The sequence below is a fragment of the Mustela putorius genome, unplaced genomic scaffold, assembly GCF_011764305.1.
Source record: "Mustela putorius furo isolate JIRA1106 unplaced genomic scaffold, ASM1176430v1.1 tig00000721_pilon_pilon_pilon, whole genome shotgun sequence".
Taxonomy (NCBI): Eukaryota; Metazoa; Chordata; class Mammalia; order Carnivora; family Mustelidae; genus Mustela; species Mustela putorius.
This window is the reverse complement of record NW_025421456.1, coordinates 230,706-243,308: the sequence shown is the minus strand read 5'-3', so window position 1 is coordinate 243,308 and position 12,603 is coordinate 230,706. Positions and strand designations below refer to the sequence as shown.

The following is a 12,603-nucleotide window of genomic DNA, read 5'->3' as shown; positions in this document are numbered from 1 at the left end:
GTCCCAATAACAAAAAAGAAATTTAAAGGCAGTTCCAAGTCTGCAGCTGCTCCCACTGCCGGGTCCCACTCGCTTGCGGAGAAGAGCTCCCAGTTCTAGAGCACGATGTCCCATGAGCACCTGTTTTTCAGATTTTAGTGAAGCTCACCGAGGGGCATAGTCTCCTCTGGGGAAGACAGTTTATACTGATGAGCACCGAAATCCTGCATGACAGCGGGTTTATAGTGATTGCAGATATCTCTCCTGCACCTGCTTCTCCAAGAGAGTTGGTAGAAGAGGTCGAGTAGCAGCAGCAAACCACTTCCTTTTTGCCTCACAAATTTAAAGGAGAACGTGCTTTTAGGTTGGGTTTCCCTGCAGGGACGAGGGATACATCCCTTTACTGCAAGTGTTTCTGTATTACAGCAATGGCCTTTCTTCTTCTTCATTCAAACGAAATTATTACAGACAGGCCTCTGGCTCCAAGAGGGAAACATTGCACTAAGTACAGAGCCATTGTCATGACAGTTATGCTATTGAGTTTCTAGAGCTGTATCGACACCAGAGCTCAGCATGACTTTCGCTTCTCTCAACCACAGAAAGACAAAAGGGCACTGTCCTCTCATTTCCCCCTTTCTCTGGCAGATACTGTTTAAGTCAGAACTTTTCACACAGAAAGAAGTCACTTCATATGCTGAGGTCAGCATTGGGATGACCCACCATCATTCTTGCTCTCCTAGAACTTCTATCAGTAGAATATCTGGTGTTACCCTTTAATGGCAAATTACTAGTAGACAATGTGTTTTCATCTTAGTGTCACTGAGAATGGGATACCAAGGTGAAAAAAAAATAGTAAGAGCAGGTAAGCTTTTGCCCAGAGGTTAGTAATTTCTCTCCCTGTGCCAATCTGGAACTAAAGGAGGCAGTTTTAGGGCAAATCCCAATAGTTCAGTAGACAGCCAAAACCGTGACACATGCTGTTGCTAAATCAATCAAACTTTAGAAAAATTGTTTCTGTTTCTTTGGTCTTTATAAGCAGCCATCCTACATAGGTTAGGGGGCTTTAAATTTAAAGTTTTTACCAGTAACTATTTACCAAGAATATATATTTGCATAAAAAGGAGGGGGAGAAAAACCATGAGAGACTGTGGACTCTGAGAAACAAACTCAGGGTTTTAGAGGGGGGGTTGGGTGAGCCTGGCGGTGGGTACTAAGGAGGGCACGTATTGCGTGGAGCACTGGGTGTGGTGCATAAACAATGAATCCTGGAACACCGAAGAAAATTAAATTTAATTAAAAAAAAAAAAAAGTAAATCGTAGCCTTGGGCTTCTTTTTTCCCTTAACAGAGCGATGTTGATGACAGCTTGCGATCTCTCTGCCATTACCAAACCCTGGCCTATTCAACAACGGGTATGTTGCTCGCTGATAGTAAAAGCAGGGATTAAACAGTCAAAGGAAGAAAAGTCTGTATTCTAAAATAGCTTCGGGAGTATTTGTGGTATTTTTTCTAATTTTTTAAGTGGCATTAAAAGCAGATAATTGGACATAAACAGGTTGTCTTTTGTAGAAGATTCCTTAGCATTTACTAATATTTATAAGATACAGTGAGAGAGAGCACCTGTATTAACACAGCAAAAATCTAGCTGTTGATAATCTTTAATTCCAGTACTTCTGGCTCACTTGGGAATATTTTTAGCACATTTTTTTAATAACCTTGAAAAACAGAAGCAGCAAATTATTTTTCTTTTTATGATTTTTCTTTATGGTTTGCCTTCTAGGCTATACCTCAGCTCCAAGTAGGCATTAATGAGTAGAACTTAAACATTTCCTGGGGCTTATAAATATAGGAAATGTTGATATAAGGTGTCAGGAAGGATGTGATCAGGGCCTGTGGCCAGGAGGCTAGAAATATATCCTTCTCTCTAAATAAGTAACTGCCATAACATTTCGCAGAGGCAGTAAAGGCCCTGGGCTCAGACAAGGGACGGCTGTACATACAGTGCTACATATATCGTGCTTTGGGTTTTTAATCCTAAGTGCACTACGCAAGACTGTTGACAGTCTGCTGCTGGTCAGGGCTGGGCTCTGAGCTGCACAGTCATGGAGGCCAGTGACAGGTTCATCTCATAAAACACAAATGCTGAGAAAACAAGATTAGAAATGGACTCTGCAGGCACCATAGCTGCCGACGTGCTGGAAGCACTCAAGAAAGATGGTCTTCATGGACTGTCCTGCTCTGTAATAAATGGGACTATCTGCCCATTTCCAAATAGGGAAGAGGGTGGAAGAGGGAAGAATTTGTTTTTTCATTTATCCTTTCAGCTTAATCAGATCCCAGAAAGGTAGAGCCATGAGGTGGGGGATCCAGACATAAAAAATAATACTTAAAGCCTCTAATTAAAATAGTTTGGTATTGGTGATAGACCAGTGGAAACAATAGAGCATTGAGAATTGCATAGAACATTTAGTGTATAATAAAGATAGCATTTCAAATAACTGGGGGAAGAGAGAGACTTTTTTTGAAATAATCTTAGGGGGACTTTCCCATCTTCCATAACCAGATGCCGAAAGACAAAATTGGATGTACTTTGCATACTTACATTCCAAATGGAGCATAGAGTCCACTGTAGAGAATTAAACCATAGAAGTACTAAATAAAAACATCTGTGAATTCTTCTATAACTTAGGAGTAAGAAAACTTACCTAACTATGGCTCAACATTTAGAAACAATGGGAAAGATTAATAAACTTGATTACATAAAAATTTTTTAAAAAGCAAACTTTTGCATGGTAAAAGACACTGTAAGCAAAGTAAAAGTAAATGAGAAACTGATAAAAATATTTACAACTTATGTTTTATATTTAATACCCCAACATTAAAGAACTCATAAAAATAGAGAAGAAAAACAGCAACAATCCTTCAGAAAAATGGGCCAAATTTTTGAACAAAAAGTTGATGAAATGTGAATGGCTCTTACTCATTTGCAGAGGTCCTCAGAACCTCATTCATAAGAAGAACTACAAATAAACTTGACACAGAAAAGCTGGTATAGAATCTCGTAACAGGGGGCACCTGGGTGGCTCAGTCCTTAAGTGTCTGCCTTCAGCTCAGGTCCTGATCGCAGAGTCCTGGGATCAAGCCTGGTGTCGAACTCCCTGTTCAACAGGAAGTCTGCTTCTCTCTCTCTCACTCTCCCCTGCTTGTGTTCCCTCTCTTGCTGTATCTCTCTGTCAAAGAAATAAATAAAATCTTAAAAAAAAGAATCTCATAACAGCTCCATTCCTAACATGGTAGTATTATATATGGCAGACATGTTCCAAGATCCCCAGTGAATGCCTGAAACCACAGATAGGACTGAACCCTTATATATACTATGTTTTTTCCTATGTATACATCACTATGGTAAAGTTTAACTTATAAATTAAGGACAGGAAGAGATTAACAACAATAACTAATAATAAAATAGAACAATTCTAACAGTATACTATAATAGAAGTTATGTGAATATAGGGTCTCTCTCTCTCTCTCTCTCTTATTTGATTGCACTCTCCCTCCTCCTCTTCGTGATGATAGGAGATAATAAAGTGGAGAGGTAGTGGGGTGGATGATACAGGCATTGGGATGGAGCGTTAGGCTTCTGTTGGCTTCTGACCATTTATCAGAGGGAGGATCATCTGCTTCTGGACCGCAGTTTGAAACCATGGAAAGCAAAACTGTGGATAAGGGAGATTACTCTGGTCAGGACTAGAAACAACCCAAACGTCAATCAGCAGGAGGATAGCTAAACATACTGTAGTGTATTCCATATAACTCACACAAATTGTATGAACTACTTAATATTGTAGTGTATTCCTTATTCCTTATATATTCCTTATATAGTGTAATATTTATTCCTGTATTGTATCCACTTATACAGTGGAGTACTGCTCAGCAGTAAAAAGAAACTCACCATTGATACATTCGATAACACGATGACTCTCATAAACACCATACAGAGCAAAAGAAGCCAGACGCAGAAGAGTATGTTCTGTGACTCCATTTCTATGAAGTTCCAGACTAGGCAAACTAATCTCTGGGGAAAGAAATAAAAGGGGAGGGGAGAGAGGAAAGAAGGGGCAGGAAATCACTGGGAAGGGTCATAGAAGTGATAGAAGTATTCTGTATCTTGGATGGGGAATTTATTACATAGTTATATGCGTTGGTCAATACAGTGAACTCATGAACTGTGCGATTCAAAGTATGTAAATTCTACTTCATTTAAAAACAAACAAACAGGGACACCTGAGCAGCTGCCTTCTGCTCAGGTCACGATCCCAGCGTCCTGGGATCCTTGTCCGCGGGGAGCCTGCTTCTTCCTCTGACTCTGCCTGCCACTCTGTCTGCCTGTGCTCGTGCTCTCTCTCTCTCTCTGACAAATAAATAAATAAAATCTTAAAAAACAAACAAACAAACACTGAGATATTATATCTTACTTGTCCAGTTGGCAAAATCCAAAAGACTTCATGAGATACTCTGCTGGGGAAGTTGAGGGAAAACAGGAATGCAAAATACTATAGCTCTTTGGAAGTTTATAAATATATTCATCTACCATTACTTCTAGGCACCTTATCCCAAAGATATACTGGAAAGAACATAAAAAGATATTTATACAGGGCTACTCACTATAGTACTATTTGTAATGGCAAAGACCGGAAGTATCCCAAATATTCATCAGTAGGGTACTGACTGAGTAATTTACAGCACATTTACACGATGAGTTCTATGCAACTGTAAAGAAAAAAAAAATGGGGGAGTATCTGTATACTACTACGGAGCGATTACAAGAATGTATTTTTAAGGGAAAAAAGCAAGGTATAGAAAAAAGTATAGAAAATGTACTCTACCATTTATCTAAGAAGAGGGTAAAATATGAATATGTGTACATATTTTCTTCATATTTTAAAAACCCAGGATTTACTACAAAAAAGTTAATGATTCCCTGTAAGGGAAGGAGGAAATAGCACTTAGGGAACAGAAATGGAAGCTAGAGATGCTGAGTGTACTAGTTCTATAGATTTAACTTTGGAACGGTTTAAATCATTTCTAAAATTATGAAATTGAATTCTAAGTATCCATAAGCCTTGAAAGTAAGTGAAACAAGCCTGATTTTGGTTGCAAAACCATACATGAAGGGAACTATTTCATTCCAAGTGACATTAAAACAATACTTTGACCATGTATCTCTAGTGGAGTGTACCCTAAAAACAAAAAGGAATTACCAAAAAAAGCTTTAAACTGTTTTCAGTAATCTTATTATAGTGGTGATTTTGCCTAGATACTCAATCACTGCTTTAGATGATGCGGGATAAAAGCAAATAAAAAATACTGTAGTAGAAAGATAAACGTGGATAAGGTTGGGCAGAAATGGTGTAGTTCTGAATTTGAATTGAAATGTTGTATGGACTTCTGTTGTGCCCTAGCTCCATCCTCTAAAAGGGCTTAAAAATAATGACCAACCTGGTGGTAATGAACAAACCTGGTGCCCATATTGAGGTTTCTAAGTACTTCATTTTGAAGGAATAAGGGCTCTGAAAAGAAACAGCTGATAGCAGTTCTAAAGCAGGACATGAACAAAATGAGCCTAGAACATCTTACTGTATCAGAAAGCAGGGAAGCTATTAAAGACTGGTAGGGTTTTTTCAAAAGAACAGAGAAGCCAAATTAATAAGCTCCCACTGGCTGAGATGGGACAATCTGAGTATCAATAAGGATTGAAATCCATTAAATATGTTTCCATCTAAAAGTCCGAATTAGTAATAAAAATAATAAAACGAAACCTTCCCTGGTCATCCTTGATAGTTGCTTGGAAACCAAGTTGCTTTTTGTCAAATGGCAATTAAAGTGGAAAAAATCAAGCATTTCTCCTGCTTTTCTTATATGAATCGTGCTTTAGAGTAACTAAATAATTGATGAGGGGAACTTTCTTTTTATTGTACTTCAACTAATAAAAGAAAAAGAAATGATCGCTTTGAATATCACCTTTTTTAGCCCCTAAAGTAGTGGATCTAGACAAAGATCATTCCTGGTGTTTAATATTACAAAAAGAGAGGCAGCCAGGCTTCATATGGCCCCTGATGGAGGTACACAGCAATGCCTATGAAGCAGCCAAAAAAAAAAAAAAATCTAATCAAGCGTCTAGATCTTATTAGCAGTGTGTGGAAATACAGGGCACAGAGGAACATGAAATGACGTCATGGGAATGCAATCAGCAAAATCCACATAGAGGAGAACTGCAGGATAAACAACCTGTTTACCTAACAACAAAAACAAAAATGATAAGGACAATTTTTGAAAAGAGGAGGAACATGTAGATTAAAATAAATTTAGGGCGCCTGGGTGGCCCAGTTGGTTCACTGCCTTCATCTCAGGTCATGATCCTGAGGTCCCAGGATGGAGTCCCGCATCACTGCTTCTCCCTTTTACCCTCCCCGCTCTCATATTCTCTCTCACTCGCTCTCTCTCTCTTTGACTCTCAAATAAATAAAATCTTTAAAAAGTAAATAAATAAACTTAAAAGTCATATCTATCAATCACCATATACACCCCTATATTGATACCGTGTTTTTCACAGCACCTGGCATAACAGGTACTTAACAAATAGCTCATTGATTATATACACAGATGGGCACACTCTATCTTTCCCCCACTGATTGCTAAAGTTGAAATAACATGTTGCTTTTTTCTGCCTAATTACAGGTTATGAACTCTAGCCTTGGTGATTAGGCACATATTTAAAAGCAAATAAAATATAATTTCTATTACTCGTTATTGTTTTATTATCTTTTTACTGAAGTGGTTGAAAACTAGCTTTGGTAGATTTCATTATCTTTATTCAAAGTCTCTATTTTACAGAGTTATATGCTTTTAATTGCCAAAACTTAATCGGTTATTTATTTCAGATAGCAGAACTTGTAGCGACTGAATTTTTTGACCAAGGAGACAGAGAGAGAAAAGAGCTCAACATAGAGCCTGCTGTAAGTATGAGACCTAGTTGGTAGGAATTATTCAAATACACTTGTTTAGTTTAGACTTCTTACACTTTCTGTGGGATATTAGGAACACAGTTTCTTTTCATTTTAGTTTTTAAAACATCCTTCTTATTAAAAGATTACATATAAAAAGAATATGTTTATTACAGAAAACAAAAGCAAATAAAAGAAGACAAAAAAGACTCTTTGGGCCATCATATTGTACCTACTTTTTTGTAATTTGTTTTTTCTATTTCAACATCGTAAGCTATTTTCATTCTAATGGATATTCTTATGCGTATTATTTATGATGATCACATGAAACAGACGGAGCCACAGTTTACCTACTTCCTTTGGTGTCATGTCTGCAACGTTCACTAGGACCAGCAGCACTTTGATAAACGTCTTTGTTGCTAATGACAGTTTTCATTCTCTTGTTAGGACAGATTCCCCGAATTGCTGTGTTGAAGGGCACAGATTTTTAAAGGTTTTTGAGACATACTGTCTTTTTTTACATAGAGCGTGGCTCTCACAGACAAGAGTAAGAGTCTTCTCAAACCATTTCTGGCTTTTGGAGTACACTTTTCCTAAAAATGAAACATAGAGTCTTTTTTTTTTTTCAATTCAAATGGACATTTATCAAGTCCGTATTAAAGGGCACATGGTCCTCACCCCCTCCCTGTGTACAGTTCCATCCACTCTGCTCGCTCTTTAGCCTCAGCTGGGCACATCCTGTGTCTCACTAGTCTTTCACAGTTACTCCCTGTCTTCTGATGTAATGGTGGGTTTATTCCAAGGCTCAGAACCTTCTTAGAAAGTGGTGGGTAGGAGAGTGATGATCACCGCTAATGGGGAATTTGCTTCATTTTAAACAAGCACTTAGTGCAGACTCATTGCTTCCCATGGCCAGTGCCGGGCTTGTCTACTGCTCCAGTCATGACCTCCTGGGAATAATCAGGATGACATCTGCATAATTATCCTTCAGAAAGCTCTCTGCATGAATTGAATCGTAATCAGCTGTAGCCTCAGTGACTTCTTCCACAAAGCTGAGGGTGTTCCACTCCATATCAATAGACGATTCAAAGCTGTGTGTTCTCCAGATAAACGGCAGTGGTCGACTCTGGGTCAATGGTTGACTCTAGACAAGTGATCAATGCCACGGGTAGAGTGGGAAAAGCCAACCAGGATGAACAAGCCAGATAGGATTAGGGTCTCCCTGAGCCCAGTGCCAGCAGAGTGCAGGAGACCGAGGGGGAAAGAGACAGATAGGCTTGTGTCTGGCCTTTCTCAGCTAACAAAGCGATTGATGTTTTGGGGGCCAACTTGAATTGTGTTCTTTAAGTAACTAGATGTGTGTGTGTGTGTCTGTCTGTCTGTCTGTCTGTCTGTTTTCTGTGTTTGTATTTTCAGGATCTAATGAACAGGGAGAAGAAAAATAAAATTCCAAGTATGCAAGTTGGGTTCATAGATGCCATCTGCTTGCAACTCTATGAGGTATGTATATGAAAACAGACTTGCTAAACTTAGACTGTGTTATGAATTAAAACCTCAAGTAAATTGAAGCGATTAACACTAGGCTGTTTTTTGGTTTTTTTTTCTGATGAACATGCTGTTTGCATTGAAGAAAGAACACATTTTACATTTGATTTTTCTCAGAAACTTTAATTCATCTGTGTATGACTATCTGCTGAGTGCCTACTCTGTGCTAGACTAGCAAACTGATGTGAGAACACTAAAAAGAATTATATGTCAGTGTTACCTTTAGGAGGGATTCTGTGCATACTCTGTCAGCATATTCTTTTTTAAGTTTAGGCCTAAATAAAGAAAAAAATTATCCAGCTTTTTCTCATTGTATAATGCAGCTTTAGTATTATTAAAATTTCTATGAGGATGTAAAGGAGATAACTGGACAAATATTACAAGCTCCCATTTCCTTACACCTTCTGGCTTGGGATTTTTATTCTTTTAGATAAAGATATTCTCCCTAAAACATCCCGGTTTGCTAGTTTAGATGCTTATTCCCAAAGTACAGAAAGTAGACACTATCCTTGTTTTTAAAGTTTATATAGGAAACCATCTTAAGTTTTAATTATTTGGGAAAAGCACATTTTTTCATAGAGTTATCATAGAATGTCAAGACCCAAAGAAACCCTAGAATCTTCTAATCCAGACATTTCACAATTCAGTAACTTCTTTCTCCTCCATTTCATATATGTATATGGATTTATTTCATTTGAATCTGCTGTTAAATTCTATGTAATATTGATATGTGTTTTTACTATTATTTATTACAGAGTCATTATAGAAAACTAAGAGAATTCCACTACTCAGACAACTACTGTTAATACATTAGTGTATATGCTTTATGAAATTTTTGCATTTTTTTCACTTCGCAAATTTGGTTTTTGTAATTTATAATACATCATAATGTGTATTTTTTCATGTCATGTGTGTTTCTGTGATAATTTTAAACGCTGCAAAATAGTAACATAATATACCTGACCCTGTTGTTGGGTATTTAAAGTTATTTTCAGAGTTTCTCTGTTACAAAGAAACCTGCAGTGAGCATTTTGTATCTAAATATGTGTGGCACTGATAATTGGTAAATAATACCATTAATAAGTTAATCTTTATCATGATCTTTGATACAAGTCTATTTAAGTACGTTGTATAAAACTGTTTTATAGGAAAACACAAATAAGCAGTTCCTGACAGGATCACACTTCAGGAGAGCCATCTGTACTACCAAAAAGCAAAATGTATTATTTCCCTGAGAAGTGGATTCCATACAGATCTGTCTCTATTGTAACTCAATAAGGTTACTTTGGAATGTATGTGTATGCTCTATCTCTCATCACCTACTCCTTGTCTGCACAGATTAAGAGAACTCAGTCATAAATGATCTGCATAGTTGTTCACACAGCTTGTGAAAACCCTACAGTGGGCCTGCTGGTGAAATGAGTGTGAGATTGTGGCTCTTGGGAATAAGCCCGAGGAGGGGGCTTATTTCCTGGATGCCTTCTAGTTGTTTGCTTTCTTTTTCTTTCTTTAGGCCCTGACCCATGTATCAGAGGACTGTTTCCCTTTGCTGGATGGCTGCAGAAAAAACAGGCAAAAATGGCAGGCTCTCGCAGAACAGCAGGAGAAAATGCTGATTAATGGGGAGAGCAGCCAGGCCAAGCGGAACTGAGCGGTCTGTTCACGCCGAGTTCAAGTTTACAGACCGTGTATTCTGCCATATGTCTAGTTTTGCTATACACTGTACGAGTTTAGTGTATACTTTGCCACTGCTGTATTTTTATTTTTGCACAACTTTTAAGGGCACAGCATGAAATTTTTTTAGGGGACTATTACATATTTTCTGTATATTTGTTTTATGCCACTGATCTGAGATTATCAACGACACCCACTCACTCTTAGCACATGGATAAGAGCTCTGTTTGTGATATGTTGTGTACTACAAAGTGCAAGTTAAATTCTTGTGCTGAGATTTTTTTGTTTTATTTTGGGGGAATTTTAGGGGTTTTGTTTTTTGCTTGGGGGTTTTAAATAATTGTTTTTGTGTTTTCTGAATTACCAATCTTTTAAAGAATGTTTGGAATCCTCATTCTCAAAAATAGTCTAGGAGAAAATTGAATGTATTCTGTGACATTTAAAACCTATCTTTTTTTTTTTTTTTTTTCTCTATCATAGGATAGAGAAAAGTGCTGGCCTAGTGGATTTAAGGGGAAAGGATAGTATTTGTCAACAAAAAAGTAAAACTCTGAAACAAATGGCAAGTACTATAAGGCAGTATGGTAAAGAAAAGGTATTGTTAATTGATTTGCTGTTTTTGTTAGTGAGCAGGAAGGAGAGAACTCTTTCATTTCAGTACATATGTCTATCCAAACATTACCCATAAAACCCCTGCAGTCTACCCTCTCTGATGGAAAGCAGGGAAAACCTTAGGAGGAGACACTGATTTCATGGGCTGAAGTCCATGGTCCTTGACTTTACTGAGGGATGGGTGTGATCCAGAAATGGAATGGCCATATCTGTCTGTCAGTGAAAAGAAACATTCTGTTGGAAGAGTCCTCTGAGAGTCAGTGTTTTGAATATTGAACTTCCTCTTTTAAATAACTTCCTTATCGTTTCTCTTACAAACCATAGTTTATAAGTGAACAGTTTAAGTCTTGACAGAAAACTGAGAATAAAAGTGATCATTGGAGCACTGACCTGAGGTAAGATATGACTGCAGATAAAAGGTAAAATGAATCATTATTTTTCTTTGTCAAAGGAAGCATAGAGAGTAGTTTTAATTGTATAAACAGAAAGGGGCTATCCTTGATGTTCAGGTCAAAAATTAAATTGACGAAGCAGGAGAGGAGGAGAGCTTAGGCCTGAATAAAACTTAAGCTTATTGAGTCTGCAGCTGAGAAACTGCCATATTTCAGTTTATAGGACTAGTCAACTCGGAATCACTGAAGTTTGGCTGTGTGCACTAAATGCTGACCCTGAGCTTAAGGTTGTTGATACTTTTTAGAGCTTTTTAGCACATTTAGAAAACGTTAACATTGTCTTAGATTTGAGCCCATTGATCATGTGTACCCTAAATACACATTCATTCATCATTAGAGAAGCAGATACTGAATCGAGCAGCTGGTTCAGGAAAGGAAAATCTGTTCCAAGCATGCAGAAACGTTTGGACTCAAGGAAAGTAGGAAGAGAAGTATTTGTCTGATTTGTTAACCACCAAAAAAAGTTTCTGAGTTTCAGTCACCAATTGGGTAGAAAATCTCTTGGGGACATGGTGCAGCATCCTCAAAGGACTTTCACTAAACATTGTTTCCTATTCATATTGTTTTTTTCTCTCAACTGCCTAAAACTCAATATCCTCATTGCGTTTTTAAAATTCTGAGTGTGAATCTTACATAATGTGATTTTATTCTTAACATTCATGTAAAAAAAAATTGTCTTGCCATTACTTTAGAGTGGTAAATGCTGGTCTAGGAAGTTACCAACTGTTTTTTACTATATGTGTAATTGTTGTAAAACTTGTATTTTGAGGATGCTATTCAGTTTTTATTTGATGTCCTATAGGTGAGATCTGTAAAGTTGCCTCTTGGTGGCGCTGGTGTGTAAATTACACAGGCTGTCACTAAAATAATGTATCTATATACTGGTATACACCCATGCATGCAGACATAATTCTTTAGTATAGAAAAATCGTTTAAAGAAGAGCAGTCTTTGGTAACGTTTTCATCATACACCTTGTGATTTAGTAGCTATGCTAAAATCTGTAATCATGTACTTTAGTAGTTTTTTAGACCCATCTGTCACTGAGATGTATGGAGGTTTTGTATGTGTGCCATTTTAACAAACAAGAAGTTCTATGTAGATTAGAAATTGTTTGGTTTCCTTTAGATAATGGTTTATTTTACTTTACTAGTTTAGCATTAAAAGAAGTTGGGTAGCACCATGCCTGTTCTATTGTGAAGTTTTAGTTCTTACAAGAAGAGTACTTCTTTAGGACCAGTTAGATGGTTCAAATAATTTTTACTTTTTAGGAAAATCATTCCATACGTAGGTTATCTGGTACATGGGCACAAATCGAAGCTTTTGTTCTTATATGAATT

At 37.3% G+C, this 12,603-nt stretch overlaps 1 protein-coding gene across 4 annotated transcripts in view; it reads left to right on the top strand.

Annotated features, from left to right (window-relative positions):
- PDE5A (phosphodiesterase 5A) overlaps positions 1–10,683 on the top strand; it is a 149,912-nt gene extending 139,229 nt beyond the window's left edge. For all 4 annotated transcript variants that reach the window (XM_004747992.3, XM_004747994.3, XM_004747993.3 and 1 more), the window contains exons 18-21: positions 1,327–1,390; positions 6,920–6,994; positions 8,399–8,482; positions 10,041–10,683. In XM_004747992.3, the coding sequence (XP_004748049.1) occupies positions 1,327–1,390; positions 6,920–6,994; positions 8,399–8,482; positions 10,041–10,178 (361 nt within the window). In that variant the 3' untranslated portion in view covers positions 10,179–10,683. The remainder of the gene's footprint in view (positions 1–1,326; positions 1,391–6,919; positions 6,995–8,398; positions 8,483–10,040) is intronic.
- Positions 10,684–12,603: the final 1,920 nt, after the last annotated feature.